This window comes from Mustelus asterias, chromosome 1 (assembly GCF_964213995.1).
Source record: "Mustelus asterias chromosome 1, sMusAst1.hap1.1, whole genome shotgun sequence".
In the NCBI taxonomy this organism is placed as follows: domain Eukaryota; kingdom Metazoa; phylum Chordata; class Chondrichthyes; order Carcharhiniformes; family Triakidae; genus Mustelus; species Mustelus asterias.
The window spans coordinates 10,975,506-10,998,607 of NC_135801.1; the positions used below are offsets into that span (position 1 = coordinate 10,975,506).

General features: G+C 46.1%; 1 protein-coding gene across 2 annotated transcripts in view; it reads left to right on the forward strand.

Moving 5' to 3' along the window:
• fam13a (family with sequence similarity 13 member A) overlaps positions 1–23,102 on the forward strand; it is a 229,421-nt gene that overhangs the window by 77,751 nt on the left and 128,568 nt on the right. For both annotated transcript variants that reach the window (XM_078209062.1, XM_078209072.1), the window contains exon 6: positions 3,074–3,175. In XM_078209062.1, the coding sequence (XP_078065188.1) occupies positions 3,074–3,175 (102 nt within the window). The remainder of the gene's footprint in view (positions 1–3,073; positions 3,176–23,102) is intronic.

Below are 23,102 nucleotides of genomic sequence, written 5' to 3' on the forward strand. Positions count from 1 at the left end.
TTCACTGTTTTTCTGGCCAACACCCTGGAAGCACCTGATGATGTTAATGACCTCTAATTGCCTTGAAAAACAAATAGTGGAATAACGGATTGTTAAGTGGCAGGGCAGAAACCTTTAAAGTGGCAACCCATTAAAGACCAATAAGCATCATTACTTCATACATCTGGAATCTCTGAAGTGCTTTTTAATGTTACACCTCTTGCACTCATGCTATGAAGTGGATTGTTTATTGTGAGTGACACTAGTGTATTTAAAATGGTGCACCATGCCATTCCCCTACTGGATACAACAAAGGCACTGGAATTTTGCCACCTCACCCGCCACGGAATCAGAGCGGGCGGGGTGCAGACAGCGGAAATATCTGCTGACCTCGGACAGGAATTTCCGGTCTCACTTGAGCGAGGTCATTAAATCCAGCCCAGAGTGTGACTTCCTGCTAATACAGACGGTTTTCCATTTTGAATTGGATTTAATATGTAAACTTTTTAAGTTAAGTTTATTTATTCGTGTCACAAGTAAGCTTACATTAACACTGCAATGAAGTTACCGTGAAAATCCCCTAGTCACCACATTCTGGTGCCTTTTCGGGTTACACTGAGGGAGAATTTAGCATGGCCAATGCACCTGACCAGCACGTCTTTTGGACTGTGGGAGGAAACCAGAGCACCCGGAGGAAACCCACGCAGACACGGGGAGAATGTGGAGACTCCACACAGACAGTGACCCAAGCTGGGAATCGAACCCGGGTCCCTGGCGCTGTGAGGCAGCAGTGCTAACCACTGTGCCACCGTGTTCATTGTGTCTGGTTCATGTAAGTACAGGAATGGAAATAAGAACACATGAGGATAAAGCAAATTGTTAGCACTGCTGCCTCACAGCGCCAGGGGCCCGGGTTCGATTCCGGCCTTGGGTGACTGGCTGTGTGGAGTCTGCATGTTCTCCCCGTGTCTGTGTGGGTTTCCTTCAGGTGCTCCAGTTTCCTTCCACAGTCCAAAGATGTGTGGGTTAGCTTGATTGGCCATGCTAAATTAACACTAATGTCCGGGGCATTAGCAGGTAAATATGAGGGGTTATGGCAATAGGGCCTGGGTGGGATTGTGGTCGGTGCAGAGTCGATGGACTGAGTGGCCTCCTTCTGCACTGTAGGGATTCTATGATTCTATTCTGTGATTCTAAGTGAAGATCCTCCGACATTGTCCCAACCAGGAGTCATCGATGAGTTGCTCAAACAGGGAAATCTCATCAATCTAACTCCTGCTGTTGCCAGAATTTTGTTGTTTTGATCTGAAGCGAATATGACAAAGGGTTGAAAGGCCCTGAATTTTAGCTCTGCCTGTATATCTCTGTGGGTTGCTGGTGAGGCCAGTATTTATAACCTTTATCCCTAAGTTGCCCTTATGACGGTGATGGTGAGCCACTTTGTTAAACCACCACAGCTCTGTGTGGCATAGGTGCAGTAAGAGTTTTAACAACACCAGGTTAAAGTCCAACAGGTTTATTTGGTAGCAAATGCCATTAGCTTTCGGAGCCCTGTTCCTTCATCAGATGGAGTGGCGTAGGTACACCCACAGCACTGCCAGGGAGGGAGTTCCAGGATTTACACCCGGTGACTCCGATACATTTCCCAATTCAGGGGGTGGGATTTTCTGGTCATGCTCGCCCCTGGGGCGGAAAATCCCGCCCGAGGTCAACGGACCTTTGTCCAACGGACCTGTGTCCTGCCCGCTACGATTCCCATGGCAGGCGGGACGGGAAAATTCTGCCCAGGATGTTGCATGAATTGGACGGGTGAAGGCGTTCCCAGGGACCCTGCTGCCCTTCTAAGGGGTGGATGTCCCAGGTTTGGGATGTACTGCTGAATTGAGGAGGAATTTCTTAGCCAGAGAGTGGTGAATCTGTGGAACTCTTTGCCGCAGAAGGCTATGGAGGCCAGGTCATTGAGTGTCTTTAAGACAGAGATAGATAGGCTCTTGATTGATAAGGAGATCAGGGGTTATGGGGAAAAGGCAGGAGAATGAGGATGAGAAAAGAATCAGCCATGATTGAATGGCGGAGCAGACTCAATGGGCCGAGTGATCTAATTCTGCTCCTATGTCTTATGCTCTAAGCTTTCTCTGGTAGCCTGTCACACCTATAAATTTGGTTCGTTTATCATTTGACCTCTAATACATTTTTCTTCTTCGCCTGCTACTCAAGATTTAGCACAGCTGACAGCCCTCCAATAATTCACCTGAACAAAGTTATAAAAACATGTTGAAAAGGGCCAGTTGAAAGGCTGCCAATCACACTTAGGTGGGAAAGTGTTTAACATTGGTTAATGGCTAAGTCTGGTAAACAATTTAAAGAGCGGACAGGAATGTGCTGCGATTAGACATGGCATTTTGATCGGCAATGAAATAGTTTGCTTTATTTGCATTTGGCAACGTGGAAGGTTTACGGTCGTGCACCTCGACCGATCTGTCCGCTGCCTCGGGGGTTGAACTGAAATATGCAGGAGGTTAAAAAAAAGCGAAAGGTTGGGATCTGAACCATTTGGCTGTCCCCTCAAATAAGTGCAACAAGTTCAAGGTGGCGTAAGTGTCCAATGTCTTTTTATAGTGAGCATGAATTTTACAATCCTGAACAGCTAGATGTGGGCGGCAGTGTGGCACAGTGGTTAGCACTGCTGCCTCACAGCACAGGGGGCCTGGGTTCAATTCCCGGTTTGGGTCACTGTCTGTGTGGAGTTTGCATGTTCTCCCCATGTCTGCGTGGGTTTCCTCCCACAGCCTGAAAGACGTGCTGGTTAGGTGTATTGACCTGAACAGGCACCAGAATGTGGCGACTGGGGGACTTTCACAGTAACTTCATTGCAACGTTAATGTAAGTCTTACTTGTGACTAATAAGTAAACTTTAAATTTTTTAGCTCTTGCCAGGTTTTAGTTGTATAAAGTGCTTTCCCACCTAAACCTGGCGGAGCTTAAAACTCAATGTAGTTGATTTGACATCGTTCTAAGTGCAGGCTTTCTCACTTGTGTTTATTGTACTGCTTTCAGGTGGTTCTGTCTTTCACTGTTGAAACTGTTTCCACAGGAAGCCTATGATGGTGAAGTGGCTTTCCCAGTCAGACCTTGCCCACTGCCGCCAACCGATTCAACCAATGAAGCAACCAGGCCGTTGCCAAAGAGAAAGAAGGTTTGCATCATTGGCTGTGATTTGCTAACTGACCGATCTAGTCGATGTGGGTTTTATTCTTCTGTTGTCTCATGGGAATGTACTAAAAACGATAGATCATAGAATGCTACAGTGCAGAAGGAGGCCATTCGGCCCATCGAGTCTGCACTGACCACAGTCCCATTCAGGCCCTATCCCCATAACCCATGCATTTACCCCAGCTACTCCCCCTGATACTAAGGGTCAATTTAGCATGGCCAATCCACCTAGCCCGCACATCTTTGAACTGTGGGAGGAAACTGGAGCACCCGGAGGAAATCCACGCAGACACGGGGAGAATGTGCAAACTCCACACAGACAGTGACCCAAGCTTGGGAATTGGACCCGGGTCCCTGGCGCTGTGAGGCAGCAGTGCTAACCACTGTGCCACTGTGCTGCCCTAATGAAGTGAGAGATCTTGGCATACACTGCTACCTTCAGGCAGCAGTTCAAGGTTGTAAAGGAGGCATTTGGACTGCTCTCCTTGGATATAATGTTGGAATTGTATAAAACGCTGGTGAGGCCACACTGGAATATTGTGTGCAGTTCTGGTCACCACATTACAGGAGGGACATAATTGCGCTGACGAGAGTGCAGAGGAGGTTTACAAGAACATTACCAGGGCTGGAAAAGTGTAGCTATGAGGAGAGATTGGATAGGTTGGGATTATTTTCCTTGGAACAAAGAAGGCTGAGGGGTGACTTGATAGAGGTGGACAGAGTTATGAGGGGAAGAGAGGGAGTGAACAGAATAAAATTGTTTCCCTTGGTGGAGAATTCTAGAACCAAGGGACATTGATTCAAGATAAGTAGCAGCAGGTGTAGAGGGGACATGAGCAAGAACTTTTTTAAGTAAAAGGTGATGGGTGTCGAATTCACTGCCCGAGTTGGTGGTGGAGGCAGACACCCTAAATTATTTTTACAAGTCCCTGGATCTGCACCTTCAGTGCTGTAAAATGACCAGATGGTGGTCAATGTTAATTGTTTCTGACACCTAAGAAGGCAATGAGTCTGCCCTAATTTATCAAGCAGTAAGGAGTTCTTTTCTACATAGCTGCTTCCAGTCTTGCCTATTTCCTCAAGTATGATTTTTTAAAAAATAAGGGCAACAAGGAGAGGAAACAAAAGTCACACAGAACGAGTTTCTGAGTCAGTTGAGTTGGCCCCCTTACTGATTCTGAATTATTTGTACTCTGGTTTGTATTTCAAGAGGCTTGACAGGTGGAAAGTGCAATTCATATCAACCTCAAGGGGTCCGTTAGAATGAGGCATTTCATTGGTAGGCCTTCCAGTCTCACACTGAGGAGAAACTGTTTGAAACAATGCTAAAGCTAAATATAGGGAACCCTCTTACTACCCCTCAGCCTACATGACCTTAAAGGTTTGAAGATCAGTTTGACAGATTCATTAGACAGCCTGGATGAGATATAGAATCCCCCCCCCCATTGCTGCATTTAATGTTAAGATCACCTCAGGCTGGTCTTTCCAGTCAATCGTACAATGAATTTGTGATTTCTTAGAATCTTACAGTAGGGAAGGTGATGGCCTAGTGGTATTTTCGCTAGACAATTAACTCAGAAACTCACCTAATGTTCTGGGGACCTGCGTTCGAATCCCGCCACAGCAGATGGTGGAATTTGAATTCAATAAAACGTATCTGGAATTAAGAATCTACTGATGACCATGAAACCATTGTCGATTGTCGGAAAAACCCATCTGGTTCACTAATGTCCTTTACGGAAGGAAATCTGCCGTCCTTACCTGGCCTGGCCTACATGTGACTCCAAAGCCACAGCAATGTGGTTGACTCTCAACTGCCACTGAGCAACCCGGGATGGAAAATAAATGCTGTGATGTGGAGATGCCGGCGTTGGACTGGGGTAAGCACAGTAAGAAGTCTCACAACACCAGGTTAAAGTCCAACAGGTTTATTTGGTAGCACAAGCCACAAGCTTTCGGAGCGCTGCTCCTTCATCAGGTGAGTGGGAGTTCTGTTCACAAACAGGGCATATAAAGGCACAAACTCAATTTACAAAATAATGGTTGGAATGTGAGTTTTTACAGGTAATCAAGTCTTTACAGGTACAGACAATTTGAGTGGAGAGAGGGTTAAGCACAGGTTAAAGAGATGTGTATTGTCTCCAGCCTGGACAGTTAGTGAGATTTTGCAAGCCCAGGCAAGGCAAGCTGAGCAGAGACTGATAGCCAAGTTCCGCACACATGAGGATGGCCTCAACCGGGATCTTGGGTTCATGTCACACTATCTGTAACCCCGACTTGCCATTTGAAGCCACAGAGTTCTTTGCCTTCAAGCTCCACCTGATCCATACCATCTGACTTACCCCATCTTCATTTGTTCAATTTGGTTTTCAAACACAAGAAATAGGAACAAAAATGCACCATTTGACTCTTCAAAGCTGCTCCATATTAAAATGTGACTTCCCTCTCGACCGCCATTTCCCTTAATTCTTTTAGTATCCTGAGACCAAGCCCCTCTGTCTTGATCCTACTCAATGACTGTGTGTCCACAGCTCCCTGGGGTAGAGAATTCCAAAGATTCACAACCCTTCAAATGAAGAAATTTCTTGTCGTCCCAGTCCTAAATGTCTTGCCCCTTATTCTGCGATTGTGACTCCACTGGGCGGCACGGTGGCACAGTAGTTAGCACTGCTGCCTCACAGCGCCAGGGATCCATTACTGGCTTGGGTCACTGTCTGCGTGGAGTTGCACATTCTCCCCGTGTCTACGTGGGTTTCCTCTGGGCGCTCCAGTTTCCTCCCACAGTCCAAAGATGTGCGGGTTAGGTGGATTGGCCAGGCTAAATTGGGAGTGAAGTCGCTGAGAATCTCCTTGATGAGCTGCTAATGGGCAGACTCAGTTCTAAGTGTTTGCCAGTAATCCCACCCTTTAGTGTTGTATCTATTACCACAAACATACACTCATTGCTAAACCAATGGCATCAGCACTGGCCTGGCGACATTCCTTGGGCAGATGATGGACGTATACCCAAAGATCTTCCACACGGTGGACTGGCTACGGAGTCACAACCTCCAGGTCACCCATCCCTCTTCTGCCAGACACCTTGCAAGCATGATATTAAGATGACGGACATTGACACTGATAACTGGGGGACAGCTACTGACTGCCACCCTGGAGGCCGACTGTTTGATAGGGCATTGGGAGAGGCAATCAGAAACATGAAGCTCAGCTGGCCATGAAGAGGGTCCAGAGAAAAACAGGCCAGCGAATCGTGCACCTTCTCGGCCAACCGTCTTCCTCTGCTGCAGATGTGCCGTGCCAGAGTAGAGTTCCTGATCCACATCAGACAATGCTTAACATTGACTGCTATGGGCGCAGACCACCACCTTCCAGACAGAAGGCAGAATGGGGAGAGACTTTGGGGTGCTCTGGTGCAGAGGGATCTGGGTGTCCTCGTTCATGAGTCACAGAAAACTAGCATGCAGGTACAGCAGATAATAAAGAAAGCAGATGGAATGTTGGCATTTACAGCTAAAGGAATAGAATATACATTCTGCACTCTCTCGTTTCCTTCTCTATGAATGGTATGCTTTGTCTGTATAGCGCACAAGAAACAATACTTTTCACTGTATGTTAATACATATGACAATAATAAATCAAATCAAATCAAGGTAAGGAAGTATTGTTGCAACTATACAAGGCATTGGTGAGGCCACACCTGGAGTGTTGTGCACAGTTTTGGTCCCCGTATTTGAGGAAAGATGTAGTGGAATTGGAGGCAGTTCAGAGGAGGTTCACGAGATTGATTCCAGTGATGAGGGGTTTGTTGTATGAAGAGAGATTGAACAGTTTAGGCCGACACTCTCTGGAATTTGGAAGAATGAGGGGAGATCAAAGTGAGGTATTCAAGACAATAAAAGGTTTGGATAAAGTAGACGTGGAGTGGATGCTTCCTCTTGTGGGGCATTCTAGGATGAGAGGTCATAGTCTTAGGATAAGGGGTAGCAAATTTAAAACAGAGTTGAGGAGAAACTACTTCTCCCAAAGGGTTGTGAATCTGTGGAATTCGCTACCCCAAAGTGCAGTGGATGCTGGGACAGTGAGTAAATTTAAGGAGGAGTTAGACAGATTTTCAATTGGTAATGGGTTGAAGGGTTATGGGGAGAAGGCGGGAAAATGGAGACGAGGAGCATATCAGCCATGATTGAATGGCAGAGCAGACTCGATGGGCCGAATGGCCTAATTCTGCTCCTATACTGTCTGAACTTCTAAACCATCAAAAGCCACACACACCAGGCACTCTGGATGCTACGGTCTCCGGAACTATCCATCATTCGTGCAAGTCTCCGGCGTCAATTACTCACTCTGTCATGGCATCCAAAAGCCCAAACCAAGCCATCAATGATAACCACTTTCCATCAATATGGACATCAGTTTGAAAGGTTCACAATTTATAAAGTGTACCAGTTATTTTGATGTGGAGATGCCGGTGTTGGACTGGGGTGGGCACAGTAAGAAGTCTCAAACACCAGGTTTATTTGGTATCACGAACTTTTGAAGCGTTGCTCCTCCATCAAGTGAGTTGGACTTTAACTTGGTGTTGTGAGACTTCTTACTGTGCCCAGTCATTTTGGGAAGACGCAGGATTTCCATGAACGCCTTGTACCTAATTAAGATGTAACTATCTTAATTTGTAAACGGAGCACACTCCTGCAGTTGTTCAATACAATCCAAACACCTCATTCATGTACGATTACCTTGAAAGAAAGTAGTTGTATTTATAATATACCTTTCACAGCCTCAGGACATCCCAAAGCACATATCAAAGTCTGAGGTCACGTACCAACCGACTCAAGAACAGCTCCTTCCCTGCTGCCGTCGGACTTTTGATTGGACTTAGCTCGTACTAAGTTGATCTTTCGCTACACCCTAGCTATGACTGTAACACTACATTCTGCACTCTCTCCTTTCCTTCTCTATGAACGGTATGCTTTGTCTGCACAGCCAGCAGGAAACAATACTTTTCACTGTACACTAATACATGTGACAATAATAAATCAAATATCGCAGCCTATGGGTGAGATTTTCCAGTCGCGCCTGCCCTGGAACTGGAAATTCCCAGCCGTGGTCAATGGGCATTTTGCTTGTCTGTTGAATTCTCCGTCCTGCCTGCAATGAGTCCCGCGCTGGGCGGGATGGGAAAATTTGGGCCAGTGAAGTGCTCTATAGTTACCTCAATTATAGAGTGGGAAAATCAATCATTTGTCTTTGAACTGGACACTTCTCTCTTCTGGAAACTCCAACGAAAGTTTAGTTTTGTGCAGATAACAAAGACTACAGTAGCAAACTCTTCAAGATAACAATATTGGCAATTTGGGCTTCTAACTTGGATATAGTTGCACCAGAGTGATGCAGGATCTTGATCCCCACCCATTCCCCAACTCAGCGGATATGTAGCACAATGGTCATATCACTGGACTAGTGACGGGGCAGTATCTCAGGGACATGAGTTCAAATCCAAATGTGGTACTCTGAGAATTGAAATTCCATTTTAAATATCTGGAAATAAAAAGCAGGTCTCAGTAGAAGTGATCATGAAGATGTCAGATTTTCCGAAACAGCACGGTGGCACAGTGATTAGTACTGCTGCCTCACAGTGCCAGGAACCTGGGTTCGATTCCCGGCTTGGGTCACTGTCTGTGTGGAGTTTGTACATTCCCCCCATGTCTGCGTGGATTTCCTCTGGATGCTCCGGTTTCCTCCCACAGTCCAGAGATGTGCGGGACAGGTTGATTGGCCATGCTAAATTGCCCCTTAGTATCAGGAAGACTAGCTCGGGTAAATGGATGGGGTTATGGGGATAGGATGTACGGGTTAGGTTGATTGGCCATGATAAATTGCCCATAATGTCCCGGGATGTGTAGGTCAGAGCGATTAGCGTGGTAAATGTGTGGGATTGTGGGGTTAGGGCTTGGGGTGGGATTATTGTCGGTGCAGACTCGATGGACTGAATGGCCTCCATAGGGATTCTATGTTTCAGGAAGGATACTATCCTTGCGCTGTCCGACCTAAATGTGCTTCTGTTGTCGCTTCAATGTACCTGACCTGCTCTCAAGGCAGAAAGCCACCTCACTGAACTGCCGACATAACACCATGGAAGAAGGACCATAGCGTAACTAGGGAGAGGCCATAAATGTTGGCCTGTGATGCCCACATCCCAAGAATGAACTCACAAGAGGCCAAGAGCAAGGTCAATTCTCCCAAGAGCCAAGTCGAGCCCCTGTCGGATAGCGCAAATTGTCCACTCAATAAAAAGTGTGAACATTTTGCAATCAATGCCTCTTTTTTGTTCATTCACGGAACATGGGCATCGCTGGCTGGCCAGCATTTATTGCCCATCCCTAGTTGCCCTTGGAGGGCAGTTGAGGGTCAACCACATTGCTGTGGCTATGGAGTCACATGTAGGCCAGACCGGGTAAGGACGGCAGATTTCCTTCCGCAAAAGGACATTAGTGAACCAGATGGGTTTTTCCCACAATCGACTGGTTTCATTGGTCATCAGTAGATTCTTAATTCCAGATTTTTTTTTTATTGAATTCAAATTCCACCATCTGCTGTGTTGGGATTCGAACCCGGGTCCCCAGAACATTAGCCGAATTTCTGGATTAATAGTCTCGCTATAATCCCACTAGGCCATAGCCTCCCCCTTTTGCAACCACTAGAGCTTCTGCCTTCAACTGGCCCAGTAATGGTCATCCACTCTTTTCCAATCACTGTGCCCCAAAGTGATCAAGGTGCTTAGGCAGGGAAAGAAAGACCAAATGAACGTGGGTAATTTTTTTCGAGCCAGCCTTCCTTGAGTTTGACAAATATTTCTTTTGATTCGGCAATTCAGTAGAACAAAGAAGAACAAAGAAAATTACAGCACAGGAACAGGCCCTTCGGCCCTCCAAGCCTGCACCGACCATGCTGCCTGACTGAACTAAAACCCCCCATTCTTCTGGGGATTGTATCCCTCCACTCCCATTCTATTCATGTATTTGTCAAGACGCCCCTTAAAAGTCACTATCGTATCTGCTTTCACTACCTCCCTGGTACGAGTTCCAGGCACCCACTACCCTCTGTGTAAAAAAAACTTGCCTCGTACATCTCCTTTAAACCTTGCCCCTCGCACCTTAAACTTATGCCCCCAAGTAATTGACTCTTCCACCCTGGGAAAAAGCTTCTGACTATCCACTCTGTCCATGCCCCTCGTAATCTTGTAGACTTTTTTGTAGTGCTTGAAGGGTTAAATTAAAAACTGTACAGAAACTGAATCTAGAAACATAGGTAAGCTGAGTTGCCTTTTATTTCCATCAAGGTCAGGGTATTGGGAAGTTATCTGTTGTGTGTATACAGAATGTGCCATAAAGCAAAACAGCAAGCAAATCATAGCCACTGTTTACAAAGAGGCCCCACAACTCAACACACTGTGCCCAGCCTTATCTCTTCACTAATTATACTTTGGATCTTTAGTCTGATTATGCACTGGAATTCAGGGTGTGGACAGGCTACAAAGTCAGATGATTAAAAAAAAGAAATCGCTGCCATTTAACGATCCTGAAATCTGCTGGGAAGCTTAATTTCACACATCAGCTGTAGCAGCTTACAGCAAAGGGGAAGCTCCACCATCACCAGCAGAACCCAGCCGTAGGTAAGAGAGTGCAACTTAATCGATGGGCAGTCGAACCCTGCTTCAATTGTACTTAGGCTGCTGCTCCTTATGGTGCTTTTTTTTTCCACACGCCACAGCAGCTGAGGTCAAAGTGTTACGGGAGATGCAAGATTAATAGCTATTTTCTTCTGTTACAAAAGCTTGGGATAAAATGGGAGAGTGGAGTTATGGAAATCGGAGTGTTTATGTGTGTGTGTGCGTGCGTGTGTGTGTGTGTGTGTGTTAGTGCACGTACGCGTGTGGAAGTTCTATATATTTGTGTACGCGTGGATTAGTAAGTGAATTGCTGAGTGTGAGTGAATACTGAGTGATTGAGAGCATGTCTGTTTGTGTTTGTCGTGAATGTGAGCTAGTATTTTCAAAGAAAGGTTTACATTTATACAACCTCAGGATGTTCCAATTACTTCACAATTTTCAGAGTAGTTTTGGAGTGTAGTCGCTGTTCTAATGTAGCGAGTATTTTGGGCCCAGCAAGCGGCAATGTGATGATAACCATCTGATGTTGTGGTTTATATTGAGGGATAAATATTCTCCGAGGACATGACGAGGAACTCCCTGCCCCTCTTGAAGGCAGTGCCAGGGGATCATTAGCATCTCCCCGAGAGAGCAAACAGGGCCTCAGTCTAACATCTCATCCGAAAGTCGGATTTGTGCGTGTGCATTTGCCCTCGCGTGCTATCTTCCCGGCTTGCCACGCTGATCGACCGGCGAGGTGAGCTGGTACGGTCGCACCCCACATCTTTTGTTTCCCAGTACTGCGACCTGACTGTCATGTAAGTTCAGTTTCGGAATAGACTCTCAGTGGAATTAAGGCTGTCCGTGACATGAAACATTCTTCAGGGTAATCAAAACCTTTGGACATTTGGACTCTCTAAATATCGGTGACAAAACTCGAATGCGTCTGATCAAAGCGACTGTGCAGTGGATCCATTGTCAGCTGCGCTTCATGGGGCAGCACGATGATACAGTGGTTAGCACTGCTGCCTCACAGCGGCAGGGACTTGGGTTCGATTCCCGGCTTAGATCACTGTCTGTGTGGAGTTTGCACATTCTCCTCGTGTCTGTGTGGGTTTCCCCCAGGTGCTCCTGTTTCCTCCTACAGTCCGAAAGACATGCTGGTTAGTTGCATTGGCCATGCTAAATTCTCCCTCAGTGTACCCGAACAGGCTCTGGAGTGTGATGACTAGGGGATTTTCACAGTAACTTCATTGCAGTGTTAGTGTAAGCCTACTTGTGACACTAATAAATAAACTTTAATAAACTTAAAATATGGATAAACTAAAATACACCAGAGTTGGATTTTTTAAATTATAGTTGTCCACATTGAAGAAACTGACAAGGGTGCACTCAGACCCACAGGAATGACAGCTCCTCGTGAGCGAATCTGGACACTGATTGATGGGTGACTGGTCACAAAGTCACTGCAGTTGTGTCCACGATTAGGAATGGGAATTCCGACTCGTCTTTCTCCTCCCTCGTCGTGAGCCATTAGGGTCTCAAGTAAGGTCAGTCAGTTCCTTGCAGCTTAGGGGGACAGCCATTGCTCCAGATACTTATAATTGAATTGAATAGGGCAGCACGGCAGCACAGTGGTCGGCACTGCTGCATCACAGCTCCAAGGACCTGGGTTCGATTCCCGGCTTGGGTCACTGTCTGTGTGGAGTTTGCACATTCTCCTCGTGTCTGCGTGGGTTTCCTCCGGGTGCTCTCAGCCATTTCCTCATTTCCAGTTATTACATCCCCCTTCTCGTCCGCTAAAGGACCAATGTTTACTTTAGCCACTTTTTTTTGTTTTATATATTTGTAGAAATGTTTGCTATCTGTTTTTATATTCTGAGCTAATCCATCTTGCTTTTCTTTATAGCTTTTTCATGACTTTCTGTTGACCTTTAAAGATTTCTCAATCCTCTAGTTTCCCCACTAATTTTTGCCACTTTGTATGCGTTTTCTTTCAATTTGATACCATCCTTTATTTCCTTAGATATCCATGGCTGATTATCTCTTTTTCTACAGTCCTTCCTTATCACTGGTATACACTTCTGCTGGGCATTGTGAAAAATCGCTTTGAAAGTCCGCCACTGTTCCTCAATTGTCCCACCATAAAGCCTTTGTTCCCAGTCTATCTTAACCAACTCGTCCCTCATCTCATTGTAGTCTCCTTTGTTTAAGCACAAAACACTGGTACTGGATTTTACCTTCTCACCTTCCATCTGTATTTTAAATTCAACCACACTGTGACCGCTTCTTCCGAGAGGATCCCTAACTATAAGATCATTAATGATTCCTGTCTCATTACACAGGACCAGATCCAGGATAGCTTGCTCCCACGTAGGTTCCATTACATACTGTTCAAGGAAGCTATCGTGGATACATTCTATGAACTCCTCCTCAAGGCTGCCTTGACTGACCTGGTTTGACCAATCGATATGTAGATTTAAATCCCCCATAATAATTGCTGTACCAGTTTTACGTGCATCAGTTATTTCTTTGTTTATTTCTCGCCCCGCCGTGATGTTATTATTTAGTGGCCTATAGACTACGCCTATCAGTGACTTTTTCTCCTTACTATTTCTAATTTCCACCCAACCTATTTTTCCACAGAACCTATATCATCTCTCATTACCGTCCTGGTGTCATCCTTAAATATCAGAGCTACACCACCTCCCTTACCTTCCTGTCTGTCCCTCTGAACAGTCTGATACCCCCGGATATTTAACTCCCAGTCGTGACCACCCTGCAACCATGTCTCTGTAATGGCCACCAAATCATTCTCATTCACGATGATTTGCGCCATCAACTTTGTTTCGAATGCTATGAGCATTCAGATAAAGGGCCCTTATGCTAGTTTTTAATACCTTCTTTTTGAATTCTAACACCTCCATTAATGACATCTCCTGAGTTCTCCTTTTAACTTTTTTCCTGATTTTTGATGTAGTTGGAATCTTATCCCCACATGCTAACCTGCTGCTTTGCTTTCCATTAACCATTATATTTCCCGTACTTTTGCTGTTCCCTTCCACCCAACTTGCTAGTTTAAAGTCCTTGTGACCACCCTATTTATCCTTTTCGCTAGAATACTGGTCCCAGATCGGTTCAGGTGAAGACCGTCCCAATGGTACAGATCCCTCCTGTTCCAATACTGATGCCAATGCCGCATGAAAGGGAACCCCTCTTTCCCACACCATTCCTTTAGCCACGTGTTAACTTCCCTAATTCTCTCAATTCTATGCCAATTCGCATGTGGCTCTGGTAGTAATCCTGAGATTCTAACCCTTCAGGACCTGTTCTTTAATTTAGTTCCTAGTGCCTGATGATCCCCAAACAGGTCCTCTTTCCTAGTCTTGCCCATGTTGTTTGTCCCACAACAACTGGATCCTCCCCCTCCCACTCCAATATCCTATCAAGCCGCTCAGAGATGTCCCTCACCCTGGCACTGGGCAGGCAACATACCATGCGGGATTCAGGATCTAGCTTACAAAGGGTGCTATTAATCCCCCTAATTATAGAATCCCCTACAACAACCACTTGTCTTTTTGCTCCCCTCCTCTTGAATGGCCTCCTGTACCACGGTACAGTGATTGGCTACCTCATCCTCCCTACAGCCCGCTTCCTCATTCACACGGGGAGCAAGTACCTCATACCTGTTGGACAAGGTCAAGAGCTGAGACTCCTCCATTCCTGAATTCAGGATCTCCCTATCTGCCTCACTTGCAGTCACACCCTGCTGTCCCTGACCACTGGCCGAATTAGAGGTACCTAATCTACCAAGTGTGACCGCCTCCTGAGACAAAGTGTCCAGGTAACTCTCGCCCTCCCGGGCGTGCCATAGCATCTGAAGCTCAGACTCCAGCCCATCAATTCTGAGCCGAAGTTCTTCGAGCGACCGGCACTTGCTGCAGATGCGGTCACTGCAGCTCGCGATGGAATCTGCCAGCTCCCACACCATACAGCTACAGGGGCGGCACCGTAGTGGTTAGCACTGCTGCTTCACAGCGCAAGGGACCCGGGTTCAATTCCCGGCTTGGGTCACTGTCTGTGTGGAGTTTGCACGTTCTCCCCATGTCTGCGTGGGTTTCCTCCGGGTTCTCCGGCTTCCTCCCACATTCTGAAAGACGTGCTGGTTAGATGCATTGACCTGAACAGGCACCGGACTGCGGCGACTCGGGGAATTTCACAGTAACTTCATTGCAGTGTTAATGTAAGCCTTACTTGTGACTAATAAATAAGCTTTAACTTTACAGCACATCACCTGCCCAGCCATCTCAACTTAGTTAATTAATTTAATTAGTTTTGTTTCTTTTAGTTTTGCAGTGTTCTTTTTTAAAATTAGCACAGATTTCCCAACAGTCAATCAGGTTACAACGTCCTTTTTCAGGTTTTATTTCCCCGGGAATTAGATTTATAGTCACAGTGCTTCTGGTGCTCTTTCTGCTCTCAGGAGGATAGGCCGCAGATCCCTGAGGTAAGTTAGATTTATACTCAGTGTTGCTGGTGCTGCTTCCCCACCCTCCCTGGAGGCCAGGCCACAAATCCCCGAGGTAAGTTAGATTTATACTCAGAGTGCTGCTGCCACTCCACCCTCCGACCGGTCCCTGGCGACTTTCCCTTGCTTGTGGTCCTCACCGTGACTTCTCTTTTGGTTAGAGGAGGAGGTCGGGAGAGAAACGCTGAAGCAGGGGAAAGTGCAAACTCCACATTGACCCCGGAATTGAACCTGGGTCCCTGGCGCTGTGAGGCAGCAGCGCTAACCATTGCGCCACCGTGCCGCCCAGCCCCACATGAGGGGGCTGCATTTTAGTTTGGGGTTTTGGGACCCCAATGTTAGCTGAATTTCCGGGTTCTAACTCCACATCACTTGGCACCTAATGCCCGGTGTGATTTCCTTCACAAACTGCTCAATGCATAGCCCACTCACCATTCAAATAAGGATTGAATTTGGACTCGAAAGGCTGGAGAACCTAAATTAGCAACACTGCTGTGTAAAATAATTCTTTTTTAAAAAGCCAACACACACCCCTGTGTTTCCTGTTGTGGTCCCCACATGAAAGAGTGCTGCTTTGGTGAGATCTATAAGGTGCTTGTCTGAAGGAATGATTTGCATTTATACCTTTCTAAACCTCAGAACTGCCCCAAAGTGCATAAACCACCAAAGGTGTATTTTGTAAAGTCTAGTCACAGTTAGACTGTAGGTAATGTGGCAGCCAGTTTACACACAGCAAGCTCCTTCAAATAGCAATGAAGTAAAGGATCAAATAATCTGATGTTTCTTTTGGTGTTTGGTTGAAGGATAAATAGGTGGGGCCACAGTGACACACACTGGTTAGCACTGCTGCCTCACAGCACCAGGGACCCAGGTTCAATTCCAACCTTGAGTCACTGTCTGTGTGGAGTTTGCACATTCTCCCCGTGTCTGCGTGGGCTTCCTCCGGGTGCTCCGGTTTCTTCCCACAGTCCGAAGATGTGCAGGTTAGGTGGATTAGCCGTGCTAAATTGCCCCTTAGCATCAGGAGGGCTAGCTAGGGTAAATACATAAGGTTATGGGGATAGGATCTGGGTGGGATTGTGGTTGTTGCAGACTCGATGGGCCAAATGGCCTCCTTCTGCACTGTATGATTCTATGATTATAAATGTTGCACAGGGCACCTCCCATTCACCATAGGATTTTTAACTGGCTTAACATCACATCTGAATGACAGCACCTCCAACAATGTAGCAGTCCCTCTGTACAGCGCTGTGGCGTCAGTCTAGATTTTTTACTGAAGTCTCCAGCATGGGCCTTGAAGCCACAAGCTCGGAGTCACAGCCGACGCGATGGATATTATAGATGATCTGCCGTACCTAATGCACATTAAATGGCCGGCTCCGAGTTGCTGGTTTCTGCTGAAGGTCATTTCAGGGTTTGACTCAAAGCTTAAAACAACCATCCTTGAGTTCAACTTTTCATTCAGCACTGGAAGGCCAACATTTTCTTCTTCTTGGAGTGTGGGCAACTGTAAGGCTGACATTTAGCACCTAACACTAAATTCCCTCAGAAGTTGGTGGTGGATCACAAGAGTCTTTCTGGAGATGGTATTCCCGTGACAGTGTTAGATAGAGGATTCCAAAATATTGGCTCCGGAACAATGTTGGAACAGCAACAGCATTTTATGTTTTATATATATATATAGGGCGGCACAGTGGTTAGCACTGCTGCCTCACAGCGCCAGGGACCCGGGTTTGATTCCCGGCTTGGGTCACTGTCTGTGCGGAGTCTGCACGTTCTCCCCATGTCTGCATGGGTTTCCTCCGGGTGCTCCGGTTTCCTCCCACAGTCCGAAATACGTGCTGGTTAGGTGCATTGGCCATGCTAAATTCTCCCTCAGTGTACCCAAACAGGCGCCGGAGTGTGACGATTCGGGGCTTTTCGCAGCAACTTCATTGCAGTGTTAATGTAAGCCTACTTGCGACGAATAAATAGATAAAGTTATGTTTAAGTCAGAATGATGGCCCCACCCACCACGTGTTTTCTCGTGGTGGGGGGACGGGGTGGGGGGGGGGGAGGGGGTGGGGACGGTGTGTGTTTACCATTTTGACTTAGGCATATATCGACATTGGCTGTGGGTGGAATCTTCCTGCCTTGCCCAAGTTTACGCTGTTTTACGTAGATTGCCTGTTGCCTATTCTGCTGCCAAGGAATCCACTGCGAGGCGTGCGGGGTGGCTTCAGCAGGACTGGAAGATCCCACTGGCGGGAATGGCCAAAAAATACTGCCCCTCGTTTTTACTGAAAGCTGCATGATCCATTTTAGGGAAAGAACAACATTGTCTTCCTCTTAAATCTCTTCATCACGCATTTTGCAGATAATCTGGCATCAGTAAGTCAACCCCACGATTGAACGTATTTTATATTGGTATTCTGACGATTAGCCATGGCCAGGGCAGGTAGGAACCACTTGAGTAAGATCAAAGAAATCATTCAGCATCAAGAAATCAATGGAAAGACCATGGACCTCTAACAGGATGACTTGGAGCTGACGCGTCCTACTTTTAGCGAGCACGATTGAGTTTCTCAGCCAAGTCCGTTCCGATGTGTCTGAATTGGGAAGGTTTTCCCCATCGTTGCTTGATTGAATCACTTCCTGCCGGCTGAAATAATTATCTGCCTTCTTTGCCTGGGGCTTTCCCTTCTCGTACCAACCAGTCGTTTGATCATTTTCAGAGGAAGAAATACTTGTATCACCATTGTTCTTGGACCATTTCCTAATGGCAACCCAGCGCTTTGTGAGTCTTTCAATGATTTTTTTTCCTTGTGTGTGTACACGTGTGTGTACACGTGTGTGTGCACGTGTGCGAATGTGTGCATGCTTGCATGTGTGCATGCATGTGTACGAGTGCATATGTCCATGCATGAGCATGTATGTGTGTGTGTGCTGGTGGGTTACCGAGATTACCGGTATTGCCTAAAATTTAGACCATACAAGATTCACGAGGCAGGTATCTCTGTATTAAAGACATAACCTTATTTAAACTAGCGGCCGCCAGGAGCTCATCAAAAGGTTAAGTATCTCTAGCATCGAGTAGCACAACCTCTCCGATGGATCTAAAATATACAATCAAAAACGGATCAATTATAGTTTTTTCTTGTCAATCATTCCTGCTTTTCAGTAACTTTAAATCAATCATCTTCAGGATACACAAATCAACAATCATACATATCAAATACTTCAGCCAATCTCATTTCACTCCTCAGCATAACAGTATTTTATTAGTTCGTGAAATCCGGAAGCTAACTCATATCTTGGCTGACTCCCCGGTTGCCTAGTAGCCTAAGATGCTCAGCCCAGGGTTCAAATAAACGTTCTCATGAGTCCCCTTAAAAGTCACTGTCTAACCAGACTAACTCGTTACACCGTATCTGGGCACCAGTCCATTTCGTCCGGACAGTGAATAAACCCTATTCATGAAATATGATAAAGTGTTCTAAACATTCTTTCCAACCAAAACTTAAACTGATAAATCTTGCATATTGCCAAGGTTCAATTATCCTCATGAAATATGGAACCAAAAGAGAAAACGCTGGAAAATCTCAGCAGGTCTGGCAGCATCTGTAAGGAGAGAAAAGAGCTGACATTTTGAGTCCAGGTGACCCTTTGTCAAAGCTGGTTCAGAGAAAGGTCCAGACAAAGGGTCATCTGGACTCGAAACGTCAGCTCTTTTCTCTCATTACAGATGCTGCCAGACCTGCAGAGATTTTCCAGCATTTCCTCTTTTGGTTTCAGATTCCAGCATCCGCAGTAATTTGCTTTTATCTCTTGAAATATGGCTTCATCCTAATGTCTTTTTACCATGATGCCTAGCAGTAAATTACTTTTGGCCAAAGCAAACAATATTCCTTAAAGTCAATATAATATATTCAAAATATCAACATATGTGTTTTACAATCAAAATCACTCGTTTGAATCAATTACTGCATCTCGTGTGTAAATTGCTTCTTGTTAGCTCATAAACTTATTTTAAAAGTCATTTAACTGAATGCTGCTAGTTCTGTCAGTGCCTTAATGTGTGATGAGGGGGGATCTTATTGAAACTTACAGGATACTGCGAGGCCCGGATAGAGTGGACGTGGAGAGGATGTTTCCACTAGTAGGAAAAACTAGAACCAGAGGGCACAACCTCAGGCTAAAGGGACGATAGAGATGAGGAGGAATTTCTTCAGCCAGAAAGTGGTGAATCTGTGGAACTCTTTGCCGCAGAAGGCTGTGAAGGCCAGGTCATTGAATGTCTTTGAGACAGAGAAAGATAGGTTCTTGATTAATAAGAGGATCAGGGGTTATGGGGAAAAGGCAGGAAAATGGGGATGAGAAATGTATCAGCCATGATTGAATGGCAGAGCAGACTCAATGGGCCGAGTGGCCTAATTCTGCTCCTATGTCTTATGGTCTTATGGTAATGGTTTAAAAATCTTACCACCTCATTAGGGGTTCCACCTACAATGTGTGTCTGTGTGCATGCATGTGTGTGTGCATTTCCCTGCCTTTCCTTTGTTTTTTTTTCTTCCTTAAACTGCGTTCTCCTCTGTGTATTTGTGTAAATATTGCCATGGCCTGTACACAGGGCGAGACACATCGGTAGTGCAGGAACTCTCAACATGCATGGTGTGTAAGAATTGCTGAAGAACTTATCATGAACCGCATTTCACCACACTACCCCAGAAGGACGTGGAGGCTTTGGAGAGAGTACAGAAAAGGTTTACCAGGATGTCGCCTGGTATGGAGGGTATTAGCTATGAGGAGAGATTGAATAAACTGGGATTGTTCTCCCTGGAAAGACGGAGGCTGAGGGGCGACTTGATAGAAGTTTATAAAATTATGAGGGGTGTGGATAGGGTGAACAGTTGGCAGCTTTTTCCCAGGGCAGAAATGACAATTACAAGGGGGCACAAGTTCAAGGTAAGGGGGAAAAGTTGAGTGGAGATGTGCGGGGGAAGCTTTTTACGCAGAGGGTGGTGGAGGCCTGGAAGGCATTGCAAAGTGAGGTGGTTGAGGCAGATATGTTAGCGACATTTAAGACTTATCTGGATAGGCACATGAACAGACGGGGAATAGAGGGATACAGGTGGTTGGTCTAGACAGGACAATGTGATCGGCGCAGGCTCGGAGGGCCGAAGGGCCTGTTCCTGTGCTGTACTGTTCTTGTTTGTAGTCCTTTATCATTGTTTTCAACAACCCAGCGACGTTACAACTCTAAGATCCTTCAGTTCGGAACCAAGGCTTATACATGAAAAGCCAGTGAACTCTTAGTTTCCTCAGATAGACGCTGCCTGACCCATTGAGTTTACAGCTTCAAATTTCCAACATCTACTGGGCTTTGTGTTCTTGCTGTTGATCGCATTGTCTCCTCTTTGTTTCCTTTGCCGACTCCGACTGGAAAATAAATGATGAGCCTGCATCGGAGTTTGTACAGGAAAATCACGCATGCTTAACTCTCTGGTGCACTGTATCATCAGCGAGGAGTCAATGATCGTATGAGCCAATCAAGAAGGATTTAATGTCAGACAGAAGAGAACTTCTTACTGACTTGCTGCCACCCATTTCTCACTCTGCACTAAGCGCACACACATCAAGGTAATTAGTCACTGAAGAGTAAAGTGTAGAAGAGTCATGCGGACTCGAAACGTTGATGGAATCTTACCGGTCGTTCACGTCCCACTGCCGCTGCAGGGAGGATGGAGAACTTGGCGCTCAGCCAAATCTCTGCTCACCGCAGCGGGACCAGAAAATCCCGCCGGCAAGTCAGATTCTGTCCTCTGTTTTTCTTTCTCCATAGATGCTGCCAAACCCGCTGAACTTTCTCCAGCGATTTTCTGTTTTGTTTTAAAGAGGTAATTAGTCAGCCTGGACTGAAGGTGGTGCTATAGGAGGCTGCACTCCAGCACAGCAATTCACTCTTCTGCAGCGTAGACAACATCATGGTGACCATCAGCCAAAACACCTTCAAATTCACCATGTTCCCATTTTCCTTGTTGTTCATAGAATCCCTACAGTGCAGAAGGAGGCCATTCAGCCCTTCGGATCTGCACTCACAACAATCCCACCTAGGCCCCATCCCCGTAACTCCATGTATTTGACCTCCTAATCCCCCTGACACTAAGGGGCAATTTAGCCAATCCACCTAACCTGCACACCTTTTGAACTGTGGGAGGAAACCGGAGCACCCAGAGGAAACCCATGCAGAGAAGCGGAGAACGTGCAAACTCCACACAGACAATGACCCAAGATAGGAATCGAACCTGGGTCCCTGGCGCTGTGAGGCAGCAGTGTTAACCACTGTGCCACTGTGCTGCCCCTTAGTGATGATAGTGTTTATCCTGTGGAAGGATTGGGTTTCCTCGGCCTTTTGGCTAAGATCAAGTGTAGTATGGACAGGCTGCACTTGGTTGAGATCATTAGGTTACATTTAAGCTTCGTTTGAAGCAATTTTTAAAAGCGGCATCTCGGCCTTCTGGCTAAGATGCAAATGAGTCTGCACCTACTCCAATCAGCTTGGCTCATGTAGATCAGGCCCAAGACAGGAGTGGAGACCCTGTCTTGTCAGCTTGGATCGGAAATGTCTCAACTTGTTGAGACTCTGAATTGGACTTGATTTGATTGAATTGGAAAAGTATGAAAAAAAGGATTTGGTTTTCCGTTTTCTCCTGATTATTTCCCACTTCAGAGTGCTGGCAAATTTGGCACCCTGCTTGTCAGTCCACCAATTAAAGGTGACTTGGTCACATAATGTCACACTTTTCAATCAGGAGGCTTGATTGCTCTTAATGCCAGTAAAATATATCAATGATAGATCAGTGTTTATCGAAGAAAGACTTACATTTATATTGTACCGTTCACAACCAATGGATGTCTCAGAGTGCCTACAGTAAGAAGTTTAACAACACCAGGTTAAAGTCCAACAGGTTTATTTGGTAGCAAAAGCCACACAAGCTTTCGAGGCTCTGAGCCCCTTCTTCAGGTGAGTGGGAATTCTGTTCACAAACAGAACTTATAAGACACAGACTCAATTTACATGAATAATGGTTGGAATGCGAATACTTACAACTAATCCAGTCTTTAAGAAACAAAACAATGGGAGTGGAGAGAGCATCAAGACAGGCTAAAAAGATGTGTATTGTCTCCAGACAAGACAGCCAGTGAAACTCTGCAGGTCCACGCAACTGTGGGAGTTACAAATAGTGTGACATAAATTCTGATTCTAGGATCGCATGATAAAGACTCAGGAGGAAAAAAGCAGAAATATTTATGTGAAATAGTGTGACATAAACCCAATATCCCGGTTGAGGCCGTCCTTGTGTGTGCGGAACCTGGCTATCAGTTTCTGCTCCGCGACTCTGCGCTGTCGTGTGTCGCGAAGGCCGCCTTGGAGAACGCTTACCCGAATATCAGAGGCCGAATGCCCGTGACCGCTGAAGTGCTCCCCAACAGGAAGAGAACAGTCTTGCCTGGTGATTGTCGAGCGGTGTTCATTCATCCGTTGTCGCAGCGTCTGCATAGTTTCCCCAATGTACCATGCCTCGGGACATCCTTTCTTGCAGCGTATCAGGTAGACAACGTTGGCCGAGTTGCAAGAGTATGTACCGTGTACCTGGTGGATGGTGTTCTCACGTGAGATGATGGCATCTGTGTCGATGATCCGGCACGTCTTGCAGAGGTTGCTGTGGCAGGGTTGTGTGGTGTCTTGGTCAC